This window comes from Gallinula chloropus (genome assembly GCF_964237585.1).
Source record: "Gallinula chloropus genome assembly, chromosome: 2".
Taxonomy (NCBI): domain Eukaryota; kingdom Metazoa; phylum Chordata; class Aves; order Gruiformes; family Rallidae; genus Gallinula; species Gallinula chloropus.
Window position 1 is genome coordinate 159,042,627 of NC_140086.1, and position 23,431 is coordinate 159,066,057.

The window sequence follows — 23,431 nt, forward strand, 5'->3', positions numbered from 1 at the left end:
CAGGTTTTCCAGGTAAATGTTAAGAATGGTAAATCTTCATTATGTTCTTTCCTTGGGGTTCAACATTTTAGTTTTGAAAACTGTGTTCCTGTGGTCTGGTGGCTAGCACTGTCCATGTCTGCTCCACTGGAACTGTGGATACTGATACTTAATGTGTCAGGTGCTGGGAATTTTTTTACTGGTATCTCTTGGGGGTAGGAGCTCAGTCTGGATGCAAAGGATGACAGAGGAAGGTATAAAGCCATGCATTTAAAGTGGAATTTGCCATCTGATACTACTCTCCATAGTGATTCCTCTGTAGGAAACCCAATCCCATAGCTGATATCCCTATATCCAAGGGACTGCAGTGCAACATTGCCATCTCCCCCAAGTAACAGTCAGGAGGAGGCGATGTGTTGTCGTCTCTATTGGAAGCTGGGACTGGGAATTTATTGCAAAGGAGGAGGGTGAAAAAATTTAAATAGTTTCAGAAGGAACCAATTAGTCCAGATCCAAAATAAGCTCACGAGCCAGTTGGCATATGCATTATCTGCAGCGCTCAGAACTGCAAACATTTTCCTGGAAGAGCTCTTATGAATTCTGTTTCAAGTACTTAAGTGTTCATGGATGTTCATTTCCATAATGATTAACTGAAAACAAGCAGCCTTGTTTTCTTCCTACAGAATATGCTGTACATCAGAAGCAACTTGACCAGTTTTCTTCACACAAACAGGCACACGTACACACTAGAACATAAAAACACGTGTGCACACACACACACATACAGAGGTTGTCTGTCCATCACATCCACAACCACTTCCCTGGCATAGCTGAGGCTTTTCCTGCTGATCCAAAAGCTACATCTGAATCATCCCAGATCTGTGCTGTGAGTGATTATTTTGTTGAAAGGGACATGGGGCTTTAAAAGGCCTCACAATGTATAAAGCAGATAGTTCTGCCTAAAGAGATGTGTCTTTATCAGTCTTTGCACCCCTGCCAGAAGGAAGCAAAGGAAGAAGCTTCTTTTGAAGACAGGGGACGTGACCATATTTCCAAGACCCCTGAGGTGCAGCTGAAAAAAATACAGCAGCCAATATATGCTGATGTTCATTCTTTCCCAGTGCTAGTGGAACGACTGAAAATATTATTACTAGGATAACAGGAAAATTCTGGTTGCAAGAGGCCTCAGAGTGTCTCCAGTCCAAAACCTCTGCCCGGCTATGACCACAAACCAGGTTGCCATGGCTCTATCCAGTTGGGTCCTGAAAAATCTCTGGCAATAGAGACTGCACACCCTCACTGGGGAACCTGTCCCATTGCTTGACTGTCCTGAGGAGAAGCTTTCTTATATCTGATCTCCTCCTTTCTGGTTTCAATTTATGTCTGTTGTCTCTTGTTATCATATCAGTAACCTTCTTGTAGATGCTGTCTGGCTGTTATTAGGTCCACCCAAAGTTTCCTCTTCCTCATGCTGAACAAGGTCCTCCAACCTGTCTGCACATGGGCAAGCACTCCAGACTTGTGTGTCTTGGTGGCCTGTGGATGGTCTTGCTCTAGTTTATCAATGTCTTCTACTGGAGTGCCCAAATTGTGTACAGTAGCTAGATGACACCTAATGAGTTCAAATTAGAAAAGGATAATCAGTTCCCTCAAAACATCTCTGACTACAGTTAGACCCCTTTGCTGACAGGTCATGTAGTTGGCTTGGATTTATTTCAGCATCCACTAAGGTCCCTTGGTGCTTTTCCACCATGTTGCTTCTCAACCAGTGGGTCTCACCTTCCTGAGAGGGAACAGGTGACCAAGGGATTCCCCTTTGCTGTCCAGAACATCTGTGGATCTTCTCAGCAGCTCTGCTCATTGGTAACCCGAATAATCATCAAATAATCAAGTCACTGTTAAAAGACAGCATGAAAATCACTCACAGCCCACCTGAACCTTGGAAACGGGCAGTGCCTTTAGAGGCCAAACACTACTATGGAACGTGCCTGGTGTAGAAGACAGGGAGGAGTCAACTCTCTGTGATGTGACCCCAGTCTCTGAAGCTATAGCTGGAAATGAGATAAGAAGCCAGGTTTGACTGGCAAAATTTTCATCAGGGATAGCAGCTCCTTGTCCAAATCCCAGAGTCTCAGCCCAGAGATACACCTAGACCAGTACTTCCCTGTATGTTCCTGTTCCTGCCCTCTTGTCCAGCCCAGCTTTTGGTCTCTGAGCTAGGATGATCCTTGAAGGGTGCCTTAGGTTCCCAGGCAGCCATAGGCTTGCTTGCATGTGCCAATCCAAATTTGGAAATGCTTGTCTTCTTGAGATGAGGGTGTGTGGCTCATGTCCAGCTCAGCCAGCATTTTTATCAAATGCTACCCAGGGAAAAGGCAAGAAAATTGCTTATCTGTTTTGCTTCCAGGTATTTTTCTCCTGGGATGATTTCCAAACTGTTTAATTCAAATTAATTCAGTTCTGAGCAACCCCATGACTTGATCCTATGCAGTGCCTTGGGATGGCATCAACAGCTACCTTGGCTGGTGTTTCGAGGAATGGTGAGATTTTGTCATCCTATCTTGGCTCTGCCAATTGCTGTTGATGACAGAAGCCAGATTTCCATCAGCAGGACTATGCAGTCCCACAGAGACAAGAGTATCACCATGTGCTATCAGTCAGGAGGTGGGGACCTCTCCTTCCAATCTCCTATGTGTGACAACTTGTAAAGCCAAAAAAGTTATTTTTACCTTCAAATTATTGCACTAATCACATGAAGAATATGATGTTTTTCCCCTTGAACCATGCCTAGCAGTAGAGAAAGCAGAGACCACTAGTATCCCCATTTCTTTAGGCAGTGCAAACCTTCTTGGCTTCAGTGCACTTTTCACTGAACTCATTGATGGGACAAAAAGGACCACAGTCCCTCCTAGCCTCCTTGGCTTACTAGCCCCCCCTACACTATGTTTGTAGCTAACAGGTGCTTATTTGCCAAATCCTGGATTAGCTGACTTGACTCTGTCCACTTCTAATTTCTCCCTAGGGGAAGATCAGAGAAATAGTTGAGTAAGTGTGCAAGTGTACAAGACATTCATAAGTGTCTACTTCCATCTGGAAGAGCTTAGAGAAGGTGGGACATCTGCACAGGCCTTACAGCTGTTTTTATGGACTGACAACTGGAAGGCAGCTGGAATTCCTGGGACATCTGAAATTACACTATAAGCCTGTATTTAGGCAACTGAATCAAGCTCTCAGTGAGGCCAAGAGCTCCTCCTGAAGCAGATGCATCCTGAAGACCAGCTACAAAGCTCTGCAGACTTTGCTGCACAATTTTCTTAGCTATGTACCAAGTGCAATGCAGGATCAGACACCTGACTTACTGAGACAGAGACCAAATTCAGGTGTCTTCATCTATTAACTGATCTCAAATGTTTAGTGAATATTTACTGTGACTGAAAGCAAGGCATCCCAAAATATCCATGAAAACAGTGGTATGAGGTCAGTGCCCTGGCATAAATACATTCCAGTGGTTTACTGTGAGGTCAATGACTCTGAGCTCTAATGGACTTTGTGAAAGCAAACCCTGTGGTTGAATGTCTATTTCCAGAGACATAGTTCACCTCTTCAGCTGCCAAATTACTGTTCTACTTAGACCTGCTAGAAATCTGGATTTGGTCTGGAAAATATAGATTTGCAGCCAGCTATATGGATTATACTTCAGCCCTTCAAAGGTTTGGTGGTCCACTTCTAGGGTCTAGATAAGACTTATTCTGTAGCCACACCATAGGACTAGAAAGACGCAGGGCTAACAGCATCTAGGTGAGGGCTAAACAGATCTGGCAAGTCTTCAATTCCAGTTCTGCTACCTGGGCTCCTTAGTTCTTGTGACGAACATGAAGAGGACCTGTTACCACCCCCTTACTGTTTACTGGCTACAGTAACCCAGTTCATGTCACTGATGTGGGATTCAGGCTACCAAATATTACAGTGTCTCAGCACAAGTCAGTAACTCAGGTGGCCTTTATGGTCAAGGGACAAGGTGTTGGGTGCAATTCCCCTCCCCTATCATAGACATCTATTTTATCATCAGATTATTCATACCTTGGACTCCGTTGACTGTATTGATCAGTGCTCTGATGGTCACAGAAAGAACTAACTCCAGCTGAGACTTGTGAAGGGCTACATAAAGTCAACTGAGTCCCAGTGGAATGGTCTCTGGAAGAACAGTAGCCTGTGCCTAGATTGTGCTTTGCCTCCATTTGCAGGGCAAGTCCTCCCTTCCAGTGGCAGCCCCTCTGGTTATTTATACTGCCCTTAGACTCCAGTTGTGGCTGAGAGCAATGTGGTGCTAGGTGTCATGGAGACACACAGATGACCCCTTCTGTACAGAAGCTCAGACTCTCTAACAAAGGAAGGGCTTCACAGCATGAGAACAGTGGTGAGTCACTCTGGCTGAGTGCTGCAGGGGCAGATGCAGCTGTGTCCACAAAGTTGTGTTTTGTGTCTATTCAGAAAAATACCCCACTGGTCCGGTGAAAGTGTTGCCATGCTGCTACATTGCACTAATGCCTCACAGCTGGGTGCTCATCCACAGCAGTGGGGAAAACTTGAGATGAATCCTAGCTTTTCAAGACCAAACTCTGAATGGCAGGTTGGTTTCACAGGTAACATGGGCTATGCTGACTTATAGTTATCATGTTGAGTAGGATCTTACTGCACCTAATAAAACCAAGCAAAAGATACCAGCAGGTTGGTGAACTTAAGGAAGCAATAAGATGGTATTGATCAGTTGATAGATTGGGAGAAAGAGAAACAGCCTCCAAAGCATTATTTGCATGGAGACTACTTCCCACTCCCTGTTTCTATGGCAGCTTTCATCAGGGGATCTTGATTACCCAGTGGTCTGCCTGGTCCTTGATGTAGAGGAGAGAAAGTGCATCTTTATTGGGAATCAGAAAGGGATACAGAGAGGGCAAATGTGAGCCTGACATCGATTCTAGTGGTACCAATAAGAGTCCTTCCAGACATCTGAAATGTATGTCTAGAAAATAGACTGATGGTGACAACCTTGCAAATTCAGAGAGCCCACAGATCATGTGCCCCAGCCTGTTGCTCCAGAGGAAACAAAAGATCGGCACTAGGATGCAGATATTCCATGTCTTGTTGCTAACCAGGAGAGTTTAGCGCCCAATGAAAGGTTAGGCAGCCTACAAACTAGTCCTAGGTTGTCTACAGGGCAGCCACATGCAGATGAGCTGGAGCTCACTGTATATCATGTGAAGAGTTTTGGACTGAGCCCCATGTATCCCATCTCAGGTAGAAACCCCTCTGCTGGTGTAAATGGCATGTCTTCCACTAGCTGCTCCAAAACAGCCACTCCCTAGGAGTTTGTCTGATGTAATCTACACCTTGCCTCTTCTTTTTTCTCCTCAGATCCTGTCCTTTATGACACCCCCACCTTGAGATGCTGTGTTCAGTTACACACCTATCTATCTCCATCATTCCCCCCTGCTCTACCCTCTGTGAGAAGACAAATAAAAAACAACCCACACTGAAAATAATCTGTATTGCTCTTTCAGGGATGGTCTGAAGCCTTTCTCTGACAAGGCTGATGGTAGAAATTCAAGCCTGATTTTCCTTACAGCACTCTAGAGAAAATGTGCTGTGGCTGTCAGACTTCAGAAAGCTTCTGTGGTGAAACAAGCAGAGGCATGGCAATCACTTCAAAGCTAACATGAACAGTATCCCATCAATGCTGTATGTCCACCACGCTGGCTTGAAACAGGGTCCAGTGCTGGAAATCTCTGCTTTGGACAAATACTACTTGGAAAAAGGCTTTTATTTTTTTTTTGTGAAAATACACTCCTGGTAGCAACAACAACCTGCCATATCTGACAGACACTGCTGCATTGCAAATCCCTTTTTCATCCCAGATTGGTGTGGAGGCGAGCAAACACAGAGGTACTCAGTATACATATTGCTAACCTGCAGCTATAGCTACCCCTTCAAACACAAAATGCCAGGAGACTGGGTACCAGTGCTGTGATGCACACAATGAATAACAGCACTGACAGTCCTCTCATCAGACACTTTTGTTTCCCAGCTACCATGTAGACACTTTGCATCACTTTACAGAGCTCGGGGCGCTGACAGCAGTGAGTGGCATAGGCACAGGCACATTTCCAGTCTTATCTGTATCTCTGCTGCACTAGGATCTATCGTGCTAGTTGGCACACCTCATGGAAGGCTATGTGAAGATTTTTCCCAGCTCCTCCTCTTTGGCAGAGATGATGGGTTTAACCAGACAGAATCCGAAATCTCCCATCTCCTTCCTCCCTCAGGTTCTCATTGAGTTCATGAATCTAAATGAGAGTTGGGAAGGGGAAAAGGTACAGAATGTCAACTTGTTAATTTAAATTTGCTGTGTGTTGCCAATCAGCTCAAAGATGAATGTGATTGAGCTGCTAGGACAGGATGCATCCAAAAATAGGGGATTAACATCAGTGTCTTTCAAGATATATTTCCAGCCCTGCGTAGTCCTGAAAGTTAGAGAGAAACCAATTGAAACCTGGGGATTAAAATTCAGCTCGAGATGGAAAGCCCTCCCTCTAAAATTTGTGAAGAAAATTCAGAACAAGCATGCCAAAGTGGAAACAGCAAATTCCTGTAGTGTAGATGCAGGTGACAGAGAAGATATTGCACGACTTTCTTCTTTCTGCTGTTGCAAAGAAGCTCAGTGGAGTGCAGAGGAACCGGGATCCAGTGTAACACCAGGAGCTGAGAGGGGAGACATTTAAATGCCCTCTTGCTCAGATGTTATGAGATTGTTTTTCTTACTGGTTCATCTTCAAACAGGATTTCTTTCCCTGGTCTTAGATACAAAACCTCTGCCAAGTTAGGTGTCCTCTTCCTTTCCAGAGTAAAGAAAACGATGCCTGGTTTTATTGAAACCAACCCGGAGTAGTGTTTATTATTGAAAATATACAGTATTTTTGAACATCACATAAAAAGCCTAGTAGATACATCTGCTCTAGTTCAAAATGCTGAAGAGATAATCATTGTGCAGCATGTAGAACTATCCTCATAATGCAAACATCTTTTTCTCATTATTATTTTTACAGTGCTTCCCTTTTTTCTTTAATTTATTTTTTATAACCCAGAAAAGACATTCTGCTGTCCTTCCCCAACCCAATCCTCTTAGCTGAAAAAAAAAACCCCAAAGTCTTTCCAAAGGCTACTTACATTGAGTTGAAGAGTGGGGCTAAGAAGAGTAAGGATAGTTTATACAGCTATATAGAGATATTGCTGTCCTCTTCAAAACTTTGTGTGTGAACAGGGCATGGCTCTTGCAAGGCAAAGTGCCCTGTTAAACAGTCCAGCAATGCCCTGACCAACTCCCAGTCTATCAAAGGGAGAAACGGGGAAGGTTGATAAATTCAAGATTCCTCACACCACCACTCAGATGCTCCTTTTCTTGCTGTCACATGTTCTCAAATGACAGTTCTGCAGAGAGGAAATTTTTACAAAGAACCAAGAAAGAGACGGGCTATCTACACACCAAACTGTTGAAATCATCGGGTACCAATGTACAGGGTGAGATGGGCAGTATATTAAGAAGTCTTTGTTCACCACTAGATGGAAGGGAGAAACAAAACAGGAAAAAAAAGGAGAAAAAAAAAAGATTATTCCTGCCAGTGTGCTGTTTTAGACTTTGCATTGTGAACTTCCACAAAGCGCAGTCAGTGTTGAATTCTATATCTTGCTTTGCCACCACCTACTCCAAGACGCTTTTGCTTGGTTGCCTTAAAAGCAGCATCACAAATATGGGAGATGAGAGTCCACAGAAACATGATGGGCACCTCATTGCAAAAAAGAGAGCAGTGCAGAATAAAGGAAGAAAGTTGGAAGGAAGGGGCTTGGAGAGAGTGAAGAAAGACGAACCCTGAAGGCCACAGGTGGTGGGTGTATGTGTGGAGCACGTCACACGGCAGCGGTCTGTTTGATGCTATGGAAGCTGATTCGTGTTGGAGAGGTGGGGATAGACATGGCACGTGCCACACGCACTCGGAGGGAGTGATGGTCTTGCCAGCGGTGCCATCTTTTCCTGGCAGCAGAACGGACCTAGTGAAACAAAAAACAAAAGGAGAAAATGTGAACACTCAGAATATTCAGGTGTCCTCTGTAAAGGGACACCAGAGAGCACTGAGACAAATGACGGTATCTGCCAAGACACTGGAACATGCAGGGCTGGATTCAGCTGCCTAAACATGGGCATCTGGTTCTCTTGATAGTCTCTTGGGTACTGTAATCTGAGAAATGCATGGGTTTCATATACATCATCTCCCATACCTGATGTCTTAAATACCCCAGAGCATTTGAAATGGCAATACATTCCTGAGCTTCTGCAACTGAATCAAGCCCTCAAGATGGATGCACCCGATGGAGGTCTTAGAGAGACCTATCACAGGGGCTGTAGTTGCCCTTGCTTCCCTTGTATATGACAGGGAATCACAGGTCATCTAACTAAACATTAGCATCTACAACACAGACACACCTGACCTAATCCCTGTAAGCATCTTGTACAGGCAGTGGCGAGTTCCTCTACAGCAAACAGAAGGTCAGCCTCAAGAAGATGCTTATGAATAGGCCAGGTCAATCCTGAACTTTAAGTGCTTTTTTTTTTTTGCATGGGCCAAAGACAGACCCCAGGAGCTCTAGTTCAGGTATAATATATATAAGTAAGAGAAAAGTGATAGGAATCCTGTCCTCAAACACTATGTCAAGGAAAGCTTGATGCGCTCCTAACATGGACTGTAATCAATTCCTGCCAAATGAATGGCATAGATGACTCAAAGTCAGAAGTTGAAATGAAACATTTAGACCAATTGATGGATATTCTTATTGATCTCTGCTTACCACAGAGATGAGAGCAATTCAGAACCCTAACTTGGACAGCTGAATAAGCCTACAAAATCAGGTGAGATTATTCTGGGCCCAGCTTCCTGTATGGTCAATGGGTAACTGTAGTCATCACACTTGGAAGGGATGTTGACACTCTGCTGCCAACCTGAAATCCAGTCAGCTTTGAAAGAAGAGCATTTTTACATACAACCTCTATATCAAGTCAAGGTCTCCTTTGCCAAAACCACACTTATTTAGAACAGTGAGTTTATAAATAATATAATGTAGACATTACATATCAACTATTGACCCATAGTTCTCTTCCTGACCAGAGCAAACCTTGGACATATAGTCAAAGGGCATGATCCAGCTCCTCCTAAAGCCAATGTCCAAAGTAGGCCAGATTCTGTGGTCACATGAAAAATGCCTATTTCCTTTCACTAGTTATAAAGTGAGTCTAGACAACTAGCTCTGGTTTATATGTCTGGACTATGAATTCAGCTAAATTTAGACAATATTGATATCTTAGACTCAACAGTTTTCAATTTTTAATGTACTTATCTTCACTGCATCCCTCAAAAGTTAAGGAGTGCTCTCATCCCCATTTTACCACCAACAGACTAAATTTCAGGTATTAATAGCAGTGATGTTGTTGTAGAGTAGACCTCAACATGGATCAGCTGCCATGGCAACTGCCCAAGGCCTGGGATGAGCTTGTAAAGCCTGTGTGAAACCCACACTAACATAGCTTCTCAGCTATCAGCATTTGAGGTAGATCAAAGCCATCCTGGGTCTATCTCTAATCACCACTGGGGTTACAGGGAAGATGGTGTTGGAAAAAATTGTGCAAAGCTGCACAGACACTGCTTTTCCTCATTTCTTTTAAAACTTGGGGCCTGCCTTCAGGTGCAGTGTGAAGTCTAACTCAGAATATGAGGAACACACACTGCTCAACCCACTTCAAACCAGCTCCTACAAAATAACAGATGCTCAAATGAGCTGATGAGCTCTAGTAGCAGAGGCATTTGCCACCCAAACCACACACTGTCAGTATTAGGTGTCCTAGATGAACAGGAATGATGGCCTGATGGTTAAAATACATCAGTTCATAAGGGGGACATAGGAAAGGGGATTCTGCACTCTTGATGTCATCAATCCTTCCATTTCTTGGTGGGTCTTCAGGAACTTAGACGGACCCACATTCTGTAGTGCTACTACTTAGAAACTCTGCACTGTTGTGGTCTGGCACCTAACAATCCCTTCTCGTCACCAGCTTTGTCCATGAAATACACCACAATTCTGTGTGTACCAATAGTTTTGCAGTTGACCTCTTTGGTACCTTGTCAGAGGAATCCTGAAAAAAGGCCATGAGGGGATAGGACTGCTTACACAGAGAAGGGGAAGAGTAAACATGCAAGTGAAAAAAGGACTGAAGTTAAAAGCACTGCCAAGAGGAGCATAATCATCATGAATGAATGTGGAATGAGAATAAAGTGGTTAAACAACAGTGCAGGGGATTTCTGGAGGACCCACTCATTATGAAGTAGTAGGTACAACATGCCTCCACTAGTTTCAAGATGGGATCAATTTACAGAACGAGTTAAATGAGGTAGATATATGAGATAGCTGAAGTCAGGATGGGCTGGCTCAACAGTATGCTACTACAGTAGAAGCCAGACTGGACTGCTGACTTTAATTGTACCATCAAACTGACCTCACTGAACCCTCCCATTAAAACACGAGAAACAGTGATAAAAGGATGTCTCATGGTACTGCCCAGTGTTTGCAAACCTATCATCTCAGTCCTACTTGGAGTGGCCAAGGGATACTTATTTCTGTCCCTGGATTTAAACGTGGATATGATACACAGTGAAGGCAAATCCATGTGGCAGACATCTCATCTGAAAGCTTGATATCTAGTCTTGGACAATTATTTATGCTTTCAATATAGACAATGGAGAGAGAGAGTTGATTCCCCTAAGGAGGCGACGTAGATGTGAGGAATGACTAAGTCCTCCTTGCTTGAATGAGTAAGTTCATTTTGCTCCTCTGACTACAAAACCAGCTTATCTAAATGTTGGGCACCTAAGCCAAACTGTATAAGTAACATGTGAAGAGTCAGAGGGGTAACCAGTGTCCTGAAACTCTCCCATGAAGAACATGGGACCCACTTTGCATAGAAATACTGTCCCTTTAATGCTCATTTTTCCCCAGGTGTCACCAAATGCTGAGATACTGCAACAAAAAGTGTTTCCTCTTTCTGCTGGAGGGAAATTCACCCTCTTACAGGGACCCTGCAATCCCCTTAATTCCTTCCAAGATGTGAATTTCTTCATCTCTGGTGTAAAAGCAGAGAATACATTTATTTATTTATTCTAAAGACTCTTTTTTTGGCAAAGTCTTGCTAAAGGCATTAACAGCAGACTGCCATTCCTCTGAATTCACGTATCCCAGGTTACTCCTGCAGCACCTTTTCACTGGGTCACGGAAAGGGGGAGTCACCTGGTGGGCTTTTTGTGTTCCTGAGCAACTGGTGTGAACAGATACTTACTCAGCCAGTGAAGCCAGATTAGATTTATCATTTGAGCTTCGAACCAATGAAGTCAAAAAGAGCCACCTGGAGACAAAGACGTGAGTCTAAACAAGCAGTTGTCCGAATGGCTGTTGTGCTGTGGTTTGCTAGCAAGCTTTGAGAGAGGATAAAAAGTAGTAACAAAAGTGCTGTCTTCTTGTGCAACTGGAGCCATTCCTCATGGACTGGGCACATAGAAATAAGAGCCTGCACTTACAGGGGTGAGCGCAAAGCATTTCTTAATGACAGAATAATTCACTGCAATTAGGATGCGACCAGAGCGCAAGCAGAAAAGGTTAAGCTCAAATTTATCTCAGAAATAAAATGGTAGCTTTAACTTTAGGTCAGAAAAGAAAAAAAAAAAGAAAACTGGCTGCTATAATGACATGTTAAAAAAGGCACCCAAAAAAAGCTATTTATACAGCAGAAGAGTAATAGAAAAAGATAAAGCAAAGTAGCAACTTCAAACCTGGTTGTTAATCTCTGTGAGAGCAACTATCTCTGTCCTAAAAATCTGTATAATCTGTACCATGTCCTAGAGTCAGCATCAGCACATCTTATGAACTGAAATTAGCAGCAGTTGCCTGTAATAGCCCAAAGAAGCGTACAGGCTATCATCAGTGGTTAAAGCTTAACAAAGAGTCTCAGGAATACAAATTATCCTCTTCACTTCTACGTAACTTTAATTGCTTGAGATGACAAAGTTTATCTCTGCTGCTGAGGATGAGGTCAGTCCTCTGTGTTGGTCTTTTTGTTGCAGAGTTACTCTCAGAATTACCCTTTTCACTACATCTGTTCATAAAAATGGATAAAAACCTCTCCTCCTCCTCAGAACAACAAAAAGAATGAAAGAGATGGATGAAGATGTGCAGAGGTTTCCTTTTGAGAAAACAGACATCAACTTTCCATTGCTATTACTTATGTTTGACACTGGCTGCTGGATAATTTCTTGCAACCATCAATTAGAAACGAGCTGAAGAAAGAGCCTTAAGCAACATTAAAAATCAGGTTTTGGAAGAAATGTCATGTCTTATTAGCAGAGAGGAATAAAGCTCCGTGCCCTTACGCAGCATCTAGAACAATGGGGCCCATTCACTCAGGGCTTCTTGACATAATAGTAAAATACAATAGTAGTAATGTAAGGCAAAAGGTAGGGGTCTGATAAGAAGAGTGGGATTAAATGAGCTGTCACGGTAATGGAAGCTGGAAGTAAGACTACTGGGATGCTGCCACAGCCTGTCATCAGAGAACATCTCTCACATAAAAGTCTTAACAAGGGAAGGGCAGAGGGACAACAGGTACTCTCTGACTATAGACATGGTGTTCAGTAGTCTGTGACTACATAACCTTAATTAAGTCCTTGCTTTACTCATATGCAGCTTTTCACTCTCAGAAAACCTTGTCCAAAGGCAAATGAAACAAATGAAAAAGATTTATCTAGACCTCAATGGCCTTTGAAAGAGACTGATGGTTTTCTCTATGGCAATAGGTTTCAATGATTAATTCATCATGTCCCACCTACACTTAAGCACCTTTGTGACATTTTTCAGGTCCTTGTGCTGCAGTTGGAAGTAAATGGAGAATAACTTTGGATTTTAAGCACCTTTGATTATGAAGAGTGGTGAAAATTGTGGAAAAGTCAATGAAGATATATTCAAACTACAGATGAGCAAGAGGGACTTTGAAGTAATGTCCAGATGAGCAAAAGGGAACTGGCTATGGAGACTTCCAAGTTCAAGACACTGGTCTCACTGTGTCTGACTCTGCAGTGTAATCCACTTCCATGAAGATTCTGAAGCTCTGGTCTTTATATCCAGCAGTGCCAGTGGAAAGGCCATAAGGTATTGGCAACAGTTCCTCAAAAAAAGGCTGCTAAAATATATCAGTTGAAAAGTACCCTTATTTGGGTGAATCACTGCCTATAGATGAAGTTGAGGGTGATCAGCTCAACTGTATTATGTGTATGCATTAGATGTCTAATGTTAAGGGGATAAATCACATCCATTACAAAACAGAACTTAAACTAATGCCTTACATTATACCTTGAAAGTTTTCCAAAGGGTTAGGGTGTCCCTCAAGGGAGGAGGGACAGTAAATGATGGATTTAATAATAAATGTTGTGAAGAAGCCTATGAGTCAAGCCTCTCCAGAGGCTTGGAAGGATTAAGTGTAGTCTTCAATGGAAGCAAAGAAACAGAACAAACTAAGCAGAGAACCTCCTGGACTGACAGACCTGTGGATATGCAGAAGAGGAATGCTAACACACTCAGAGAGATAGGAGGGAGTCTTCAACTAGTTTCTGTAAATAAAGAACACCACTGAGCAACTACACACGTGTCCTACAACCACCTCTCAACCTATTGGTATGGCTTTATAAGGCTCCCAGTAGACCTAACCTCACAGTAGCCTGCTTAATTGGTCTGCAATTCATTCTTTGCCAGAGTATTTGGCAGCAATCCTGTACAACCTGGTAACAGCACCTGCCAGACTGGGATGTTGAAGTTTTATTTCTAAAATCACAACAGTGCAATTTTGTTATCATATACAACTGTTTGAGAAGCTAGGACTCCCTATACATTTTGGTGTGGGAGTAGATGCTGCTCCTTTCTTCTGTGCCACAAAGGACCAGAACAAAAAGGTAGAGAGGGAGACCATGAACGCAGCCAGCCCACCTCAAGCCTCTGTGATTTTGTTGTGGAGTGCTGTGGAGTCATGCTCACAACAGCAGTGGTGTACTGGAAAGGAAGATGGTGTGGATGGACCCTTAGACTACTTGCTACCTTTCACCATGTATGGACTGCTCCTTTTTCTGTCTCTGGCAAGATCCCAGCCTGAAGAAACCTGCTGGAGTCACAGTAATGAATGTGACTTTCTACCAAAACACACCCAGGCGTGGGAGATGGGTACTGAGTGGAGGCTGCAGTCCTGTAATGAAATGCTGCCTGGTGGTCTCAGAGGGCAGGTTTGATCCCTTCTGTTGAGTCTGTATTGACCAGTCATCCTCAGAGACATTTAGGATTAGTACTCATACACTTCTGGGCACCTTTGCTCAGAAAGAAATCAACTGTGGGAGGTGAAATTAAATTTTAGCCCTCTAGTCCACCCCCCTATTCATATTTATTCAGTGATTTGAAGGAACGCTTAATGCATGTCCTTAGGGTTCAGAATGATTAATGTGAAGTCTGCTTAGATTGATGGGCAGGTGGATGACTAACCATTTAGGTGGTGATTCATACCTGGCAATTACAATGAATAGTGTCCCAAGATGATCAGATCAAAGTAAGCCACTTTGAGCTTAATAGATTTTGAGAGACAGATGGTGCCTGGGTAAAGGGTCAACACAAAAAAATTAAACATATTTATCTTTACCTTGTTGTGAGAATAATTTACAGTGCCACTGAACAAAGTAACCTGTTCTATTCGTCTCTCTCTGGTTATGGTTTCTCTCTAAGTCAGCTAATTGCTTTCCTTTTTAAATTTTAATTCATAGATGATTATCAATATTGACCAGATAATACTAGAATCTGAGACCTGCTTGGACTGAGAATTCATGTTGTGCATGATGTTTTGAGACATAGGTCTTGGTAGTTATGTACCCCTTCAGGACATGGTTAGAAATGAAGGATGGCCACCTTATTATAGACATAGGTTTCATGAATTATAGAATAATTAAGGTCAGAAGGGGCCTCATAAGGCCTGTGGCTCTGCTCTGGTGAGACCCCACCTGCAGTGCTGTGTCCAGTTCTGGGGTATCCAGTACAGGAAAGACATAGAGCTGTTGGATTGAGTCCATAATTGAGCCATGAAGATGATCAGGGCTCTGGAGCACCTCTCCTTTGAAGACAGTCTGTGAGAGTTGGACTTGTTCAGCCTGGAGAAGAGAAGGCTAACTGTGTCATAAAAATGCTTAAAGGGATCCTACAGGAAAGTGGGAGAGGGACTGTTCACCAGGGAGTGTGGTGATAGGATAAGGGGCAATGGCTTTAAGCTGAAAGAGGGCAAGGATAGGTTAGACGTTGGCAAGAAATTGTTTACTATGAAGGTAGTGAGGCCCTGGCACAGGGTGCCCAGAGAGGTTGTGGAAGCCCCATCATTGGAGGCTTTTAAGGCCAGGTTAGATGGGGCAACCTGGTCTAGTGAGGGTGTCCCTGCCCATGGCAGGGGTTCAAACTAGATGATCTTTGAGGACCCTTCCAACCCAAAGCATTCTATGATGCCATGAACCCCCTGCACTAGATACACTTTTGAAAGGCAGGCATTAATTAAACACATGCTGTCAAGCTCAGTTACTGGTTTGAATTCATCAGCTTGTCCTACAGGGGCTGAAGAATTGATTTATTGGTTTCTAAGGATGCACATTTTCAGCCAAACTTACATAAGAATGCGATACCATGAAAGCATATCCCCGATAATGCATCACTACCCTGTCATAAGCAAATTGATCCAGGTAGAATAAGTGTAATCAACTACAAAAAACTAAAGATTTTTCAGTGAGCTGCAATAAAAATTGTCCAGCAGGAGTTTTGTGAAAACCCATTCTCTTCAGTACAGCTTCATGCCATTGTATCTATTCTTACCCCAAAACTCCTCCATCTCATAATCTATTTATTCTTTTTTTATACAGTGTTATATGAAATTAATTTCAGTCTTGTGATCTGTGAGTTGCTAGAACAAATTTTTGAGGAGCATCTTGACTTTTTCAGCCATTGGGAAAAAAGTTCATAACCTACATTAATTCCTTTTAAGTGACATTTAAGGTAAATGCATATGTAGTTGTCATGATGCCATTCTTCATAACATCTTAAATCATTAGCAATTTTCTTCTAAGTCCAGAGATGCTCTTCACCATTCAGATTAATTGAAATTTGCATATTTTTTGCCCTCTAGTGCGAGTAGATTTTCTCTTTGTCCAAAAAATACAACCTTTTTTTCCCTAAGTCTCTAGACAAATTAACATGAACCAAGTGCCAACGGCCTCTTGTGCCCATCCATGGCACACGCAATTTGTTCAAAACAGCTTCAGAACTTGTCAGAACCAATAAGCCAACAAAAAAACCCCCAACTATCAATTTAGCATTTAAACTGTTTCTTCTCCCTTGGCTCTCTGGAATAACTTCTGTATAATGTGCTGGCTTGGAAAAACATTCATATTCAAAATCTGAAGGATCATCTCTCCAATAGAGGGGCCTGAACCATACACACACCCTCAAGACCTGGCCCTTCAGCTTAATTCTGACTGCAGCTAACAAAGCTAGTCCAAGATCTGGGTGAAACATCATGTGCTGTGGAAATGAAAGAAAGGAAGAGCTTTGTATTCCCAGGTCAAACACCCACTCATAAGGAAACAAACCCATCCCATTTGAAATTCTTTGCATGGATCTCAATCTTTTTCCCTTCTATGATCCCACTGCTGAACCTGAAGACCAGATCATTGCAAAATCAGGACCAGGACTTCTTATCTTGTACTACCAAGGTGCTATCTTTAATCAGAGTGCTGGAGGTGTTGCCTTCTCCACTAGAACATCAGTTCTATTCAGACACCACAGCTGTGGAACTTCCCTGATCCTGGGCAAAAGAGCTCATAGGAAAAGATACACTCTATGTCACATTTAAATCAAGGGAGGCTGCAAGATATTCCAAAAAAACCCCCTCTTTCTGTTTCTTTTGCCAAGTTTTATAGATAGAACACTGGCAAGAAGACAGAAACTTCACCTGCTTTCATCCATGATCTGCATGGTTTGACCTCTATGACAGTTTATAAGTACCTAGTGCCATCGGTATTGAATATGAAATGGTAGAAATGAAGCTGAGATCATAGCACCATTAAAGCCTTAAATTAATGGATTTTCTAGCCTTTTTGCTTGTGTCATCATTAAGAGGAGGCCTGGCACTGTGTGTAATGAACAACCTGCTACAGGATATTACCTGCATTTAAAGAACCCACCTCTCAACTGGAAAAATCTGAAGTATTTAAAACTTTCTGAGATAGCAAGTCATGAGCCCATCTATCACAGAGACAGGAATACTGGACTCACTGAAGAGATAATGATTCAACAGGGCTTCAGTGATATTTATAAAGATTGAAAGGCCACTACTTACAGGCTATTCTGCTTTTAGAGCAAAATGTGCTGCGGATCTGACTAAGAGTAGTGGTACCCCATGTGGATTGAGTGACATTATCTTCATCACCACTTCTAGTAGGGATGCCTCCCTGAGAGCAGCTGACATCAGGAGGATGAAAACAGTATTTCAGTGCATCTGTACTTCTGATGTGATGCTGCTGACATGCACGAAGAAATACAAGTTTTTTCATAGCAAACAACTGAGGAAAAGGATGTACTAAAATTCTACCTGATCAGTATGTCTTTCGCTGCTCAAAGTAAAGGTGACAGAGCCTTGGGACAGGCTGCTCAGGGGGGTTGTGGAGTCTCCTTCTCTGGAGATATTCAAGACCCATCTAGACGCCGACCTGTGTGACCTGTCGTAGGGACCCTGCTTTGGCAGGGGAGGTGGACCCGATGATCTCTGGAGGTCCCTTCCAACCCCTATGGTTCTGTGATTCTGTGATTCTGATCATAGAATCACACAACAAATGACTGAAATGACAGAATATGCTTAGGTGTGGCAGTTTACAACAAGCAAACACACTTTTGCTATGCTGACATTCAAGGCCTTCACAGATGCTTCAATGGGCAAGGTAGCCTGTACTGGCCTCTAGTTCACAAGGAGGCAAGACACAGCTTTATTGCAAGCTATTGCATTGTGATGTAGCCTTCAGGATGTGATCTGGGACACATTAAATGTTTTTAGAACGCTTTATGAGTATGTGAAGATCCAGGGAGGACAGGCACTATCATGAGAGAGAGCCTTTATAATACTATAAGATGAATATTTTTTTTTTCTGGACAACATGATTACAAACCCAAAAAGCTCTGAGAATTTCACTCAATTTGCTGCTTCTTACTAAGATTTGGAGAGTTGAAGCCAGAACAGAGTAGGAAATTTTGTCCTTTAAAACCTTTAGGATACTTCAAAAACACTGCCACAGCACATTAAGGTGAATCCAAAGTCCTTTCACAGTTTCAAACACCTCAGTACTTGGGGGTGGGGTTAGACTTACGTTATATCTGAAAGTAGTTAGGGGGTTGCCATGGTTTAAGGTAGTCAAGTGGAAGTTGCACATTAGATGTGAATGGATGGCTCCAGGGCAGATTTTGCTCACAAATTCTTCTATTTGTAGGAGTCTACATGTGGAAGTCTACAGTATAGTCAGTGGAGAGCTAGTCCATACTGCCAGTGAAGGCTAGTGTTGCTTCGGTGGGCAGATGAAAGTGCCTACTGTAGGCTAAGCTGATGAGAAAATGTTTGTATTGACCACCTTGAATTAGTGACATACAAAGCTCATGCCATTTGAGAAGCCCTACTGTATCTCATTTGGCTTCCCACTTCTCACTCAGAACATGTGGGTCCTCTACAGATCGTGTATCATATCTGGTAGACCCATGGGGATGCCTCAGATAATCTATCGCCTCTGAAGTGGCACTAGATATGTATGTTTAGGGAAATAAATCAAGGTCACCTACATCACCCAAACTGGGTGTCTTAACCTTGAAGTGACTCCCAGAAATGCTCATTCAAACTGTAACAGTAGAGTGATATAACAGGGAAAAATCACTGTTACTCCAGATCTGCTAGTAGATTGTTACCAAGGCATAGAAGATTAAGGTGAATCATCCTGCTTTTCAACAAGCCTGATTGTCTTGGGCAGAGAACTTTGGATTGCTATAGTGAAGGAGATATTTCTTCCACTCCAGGACAGCTGAAAGAACCCCTGACACAGACAAAAAAAGTGAAAGTCTGGTACCAACATCCAGCTGGTAGGACCGAGTCCACAAAATGGAAATTCATGAAGTTGATACAAAGTCAAGACTGACTATGAAACCTTGTGTCCCAGGTTCCAGGCCCTGATATTCACTGTGGCATCAGTGGAAAAAAGAGAAAAAAATGGAAGAAAAATTGCCTGCTGTCTACTTGAAAAGTAAAGATTCTTCTACATTTACTGGGCAAACCTGATGGATATGACCATTGCTGAAGAGACATGCCAGACTTCTGGTGCCTCATCAAATCATGCAGCACAGTGGATCACTAAAAGGAAAAAAAAGGGGAAAAAAGCAAAAAAAGCAAAAAAAAAGGAGCATGGCTCAAAGCAACTCAAATATATGGCAAGGTGTTGAGGTAACTGTATGTTACCTTCACCTCTGTACCTCCACCTCCCTGTTTATTAAGAGGCAGATGAAGTGGTCAGAATTTATTGAAAGGCAGTTGGAAAGAGAAGTGAGCACATTCTGCTGCCAGTATATAAAAGTGGCATCTGCCTAAACCTGAGAAAGCAGCGTTGCTTCTTGCTAATGCACCTCAGGATTAATGATGGAAAAGGAAAACCCCACCCAAAACAACAAAAAACCCCAAACCCAAACACCGCTGCTTCATGGGCTGAGGTACACAAAATGTTGCAGAGCAGCTGGGTGAGAAGGCACTTTCTCATAGCACCATGCAGGGAGCCCACAATGAAATTAAAAAGCAGCATAAATAAAATATATACTGATACAGCAGGAACAGTTAAGGCACTGGATTAATTTCTGCAGAGACCCAAATTTTAACTGGCCAGAGATGACACACTTTAATGCAGGTAGATGACACACTGCCAGTGTAAGCAGGGGAAATGATACAGATGCCTCACGTTTTTGCGGTGGAAGCCAAACACTGAGGGGTATTAGTGCAATGTTCTTGATGGAGTAGCATTACCTAAAATAAACTCTGAGAAACACCACCACCCTGTCCCCATCCTTCTTTTCTGAATGCAACAGGCACTGACCGCTCAGAGATCGATCTCCACACAGAAGAACTCACTCACTCAACTCAGCAGGGCTTTCCTGTTATAAAAATGGGTCACCTGCAGCATATCCTTAACAGCAGACCAGCTCAGAAACAATGCACTTGTATACACAGGAATCATATTTGTAATTAATGAGAAACTTCAAAGAAGTCTTCAACTGAAGAAAAAACCCACAGTTTTCCAATCTGAGAGGACATCTTTTCCTCTGCCCTGACTGCCGGGATAATAACCTGAGTTTAATAAAACTTTATGAATAAAGGGCACCTAAAAAGGGCTGGTAAATTCCAAGGAACTTTTAACAGAAACTTCTGCAAGAGAAACAGGCTGATGGGACTATGGCCCCATGTAAAAACATCTCATGGCTCTCCAATCAGGCATTCGAGTAGGTTCCACCTCCCAGGAATGAATTACACTGACAGCAGGGTACACTACTTACCTCACCATTCAAGAAGCAGTAAAATACTGACACAAAGAAACCCTGGAAAGAATAGAAAGCAGTCAGTTATTAGGTATATTACCAGGCAGAATAAGGGATAGAGCATCCTGAGCAGAAATACAATCTTTTTGGGATCACCCCCTTCCAGACAGATGAAATCTTTACCCTACAACCTCATGAGGAAATACCAAGTGTGTTGCAGCTCCCAGGTCAGATATAAGCTAGAATCTAGACAGCTATTCCACTCATAGAAGGGGTTGCCACTTCAGCTGGGCTAAAGCTTATCTACAGCGTGCAGCTGCCTCCCCAGAATGGCACAGACCCCTCAATGGTGCTATGTTATGCCCACCAGCTCTACGCAGATGTCTCAGACACTAGAGTGGGGTGTCAAATGGCTTTAGGTAGTCCTGTGTGGGCAAATGCATCATCAGGTTACTTACATTCATCTGAGCTGAGCTGCCCTGCAGAATCTATTGACAGCACTGACTAGACCCCTGTAATGAGTGCAAAAGATTGTAATGACTCTAATGGAAGCTCAGATGACAACATGATGACACTTTCATCTCTAAACTTGTGAGCAGAGTCCTCCCCATTTTGCTTTCAGCAGTGGACTATAATTATTGTCACCACAAAGGAAAGATTCCCTGTGTTTTCTTTCTTATATGTGTCTTCATAACAGTAACAATAAAATTAGCCATGTAGCATTTTAGGAGACAGATGAAAAATAGAACTAATTTTAAGGAATGGAAAATGTGGATTGGTTCACTGGTAAAGGCTAAAGTTCCTTTCTTCAGAGATTAAAAGAATGATTTTTCTTTCTGGATATGCAGTTTTGATTCTGGGGGAGGCACAGTGTTTCAAAGCTAAACAAGCAATCAGTAAAAATAACAATCCAAACCCCAAAACCTTTGTAATCCATGACCCTAGATTTGGCTTGACAGTGTGTGTGTTGTGTATTTGGATTGAATATTCTGAGTATGAGTGCTTGCTCCTGTGGATATCAGAGGGAAAACTTTAACATCAAACACAGTTCCCCAGTTCAAGGAGGTCTTTAAGAAGAGGTCAAGCTATAGGCCACATCTGGGCAGAAATGTGTGGCTAAACACCATTCAGGATCTTCAATCTCTTGGTTTTGTGCTGAATTCAGAAAGTTGGGGCAACTACATCCTGGAAGAACTCCTATTAAATTCATGGGAAGGAGGAAATCTCCTGGTACAAGGTCTCAGACAGTTGGCATGGTGTGATGGCTGTGTGCACCATCGCAGGAGATTTGGAGTGAAAGGCTGGTCAGTATAGCTGATGTCTTAAACAAGCAAGCACAACAGGTGGGAGTTGCTTCTCTTTGCTTTAACAACATCTAGTCTGTCTCAGCTCACTCATGCTCTGTGGAGAGGTACCTTGGGAGGGTGATTCATCATCCTTTTCCAGGCATCTTAGGATGAAACATTATCTCTCTCTACTGACTTTAGATGGAGCCCAGCTGAGGAGCTTTAGCTGTAGGCTGAACATGGTTAAGGGAGATAAATCCCTCTGGTACACACCTGAATGGAGATCTCCACTTCATATGACATGCTTATATATCTATTACATAAACATGGACAAAGCTGAGCTCTTCTCAACTGTCATTTCTATCATGAACTTCACTGGCACGTTTCATGGCTGAAAAGCACCGAGTATTCTTTCTGCAGTAGCTGATTGCAGCTGTAAGCTTGTTCTCTTACCTGAAAAGACTGCAGGAAGGAATTGAAATAGATGAAGACGATCTGGGAAATGTCATCTTCACCAGGGTTGACAAAGAAAAGCATGTAGGTGATGCCTAGCAGAGGCAGAAGAACTAACGTTGCCTTGACTGCTTTCCTGCGGGGAGGAAAAGAAAATACAGGTGAACACAAGAAAGAGCAACTGTGCTATCTGAACTGCTGAACCCAATCCAAACAAAGCACTCCTGCAGTGGGGTGACAGGATGAGTCTCAGAGCAATTCAGAGGGAAAGGAAGTACCTGTATTAGCTGGAGAGGGAACTTAGGTGACACCTTAGGACAGTTCAGCACCTGCACGTGCCAAACAGGCAGTAGCCAAGAAGAAAACAAAAGGATGGCCTAAGACAAGTCTGCTCAGGGCTGTTGAATTTGTGTAGCCCGTGGAGGGATGGAGCATGTTAAGAGAGAAATTCACATGTTAACTTCTGACATCCAAATTTTAGACACTTCTCGGCCTGCCCACACCGGTACAGTCCCAAGATTCATCACCAGATCAGTCATCTAGCAAACCAAAGTGGAAGCTCCTGGGTCCTCAGGCAATGAAGAACCAAAGTTTCTTAGAGCTCAGGAAAGGATATCAAAGACCAAGCCTGTTCCCCTGTCTGAAAGGCTGAACAGAGCTGAGCAGGGGAGCACAGAAAGAGTCACAGCCTCCACTCTGGGTTGTGAAGCCACAGGTGAGTTTTCTAGTTAGTGCTTTCTGACCAGTGCCCGAGCAGCTGGAGAAAGGTGCTCAGGGAAAGCCTTTGCCTTTGAAACCTGCTGTTTGTCCCCACTCCCTGAACTCCAGGGGACTCCCCCCCCTTTTTCTCCCATATTCCCCTTGCCTTTCTCATGGGCTTGCATGAAATTCAAGCCTGGAGGTTCTCTGCAAGCTTGGTGAGCAGTCTCTCACACCTCAGAGTGATG

General features: G+C 43.0%; 1 protein-coding gene across 2 annotated transcripts in view; it reads right to left on the reverse strand.

Moving 5' to 3' along the window:
• Window positions 1–7,724: 7,724 nt before the first annotated feature.
• The window catches only part of CRHR2 (corticotropin releasing hormone receptor 2), a gene marked incomplete at its 5' end in the record, with an annotated part of 154,425 nt that continues 138,718 nt past the window's right edge, over window positions 7,725–23,431 (reverse strand). For both annotated transcript variants that reach the window (XM_084280376.1, XM_084280377.1), the window contains 3 exons: window positions 7,725–8,079; window positions 20,764–20,805; window positions 22,485–22,620. In XM_084280376.1, the coding sequence (XP_084136502.1) occupies window positions 7,939–8,079; window positions 20,764–20,805; window positions 22,485–22,620 (319 nt within the window). In that variant the 3' untranslated portion in view covers window positions 7,725–7,938. The remainder of the gene's footprint in view (window positions 8,080–20,763; window positions 20,806–22,484; window positions 22,621–23,431) is intronic.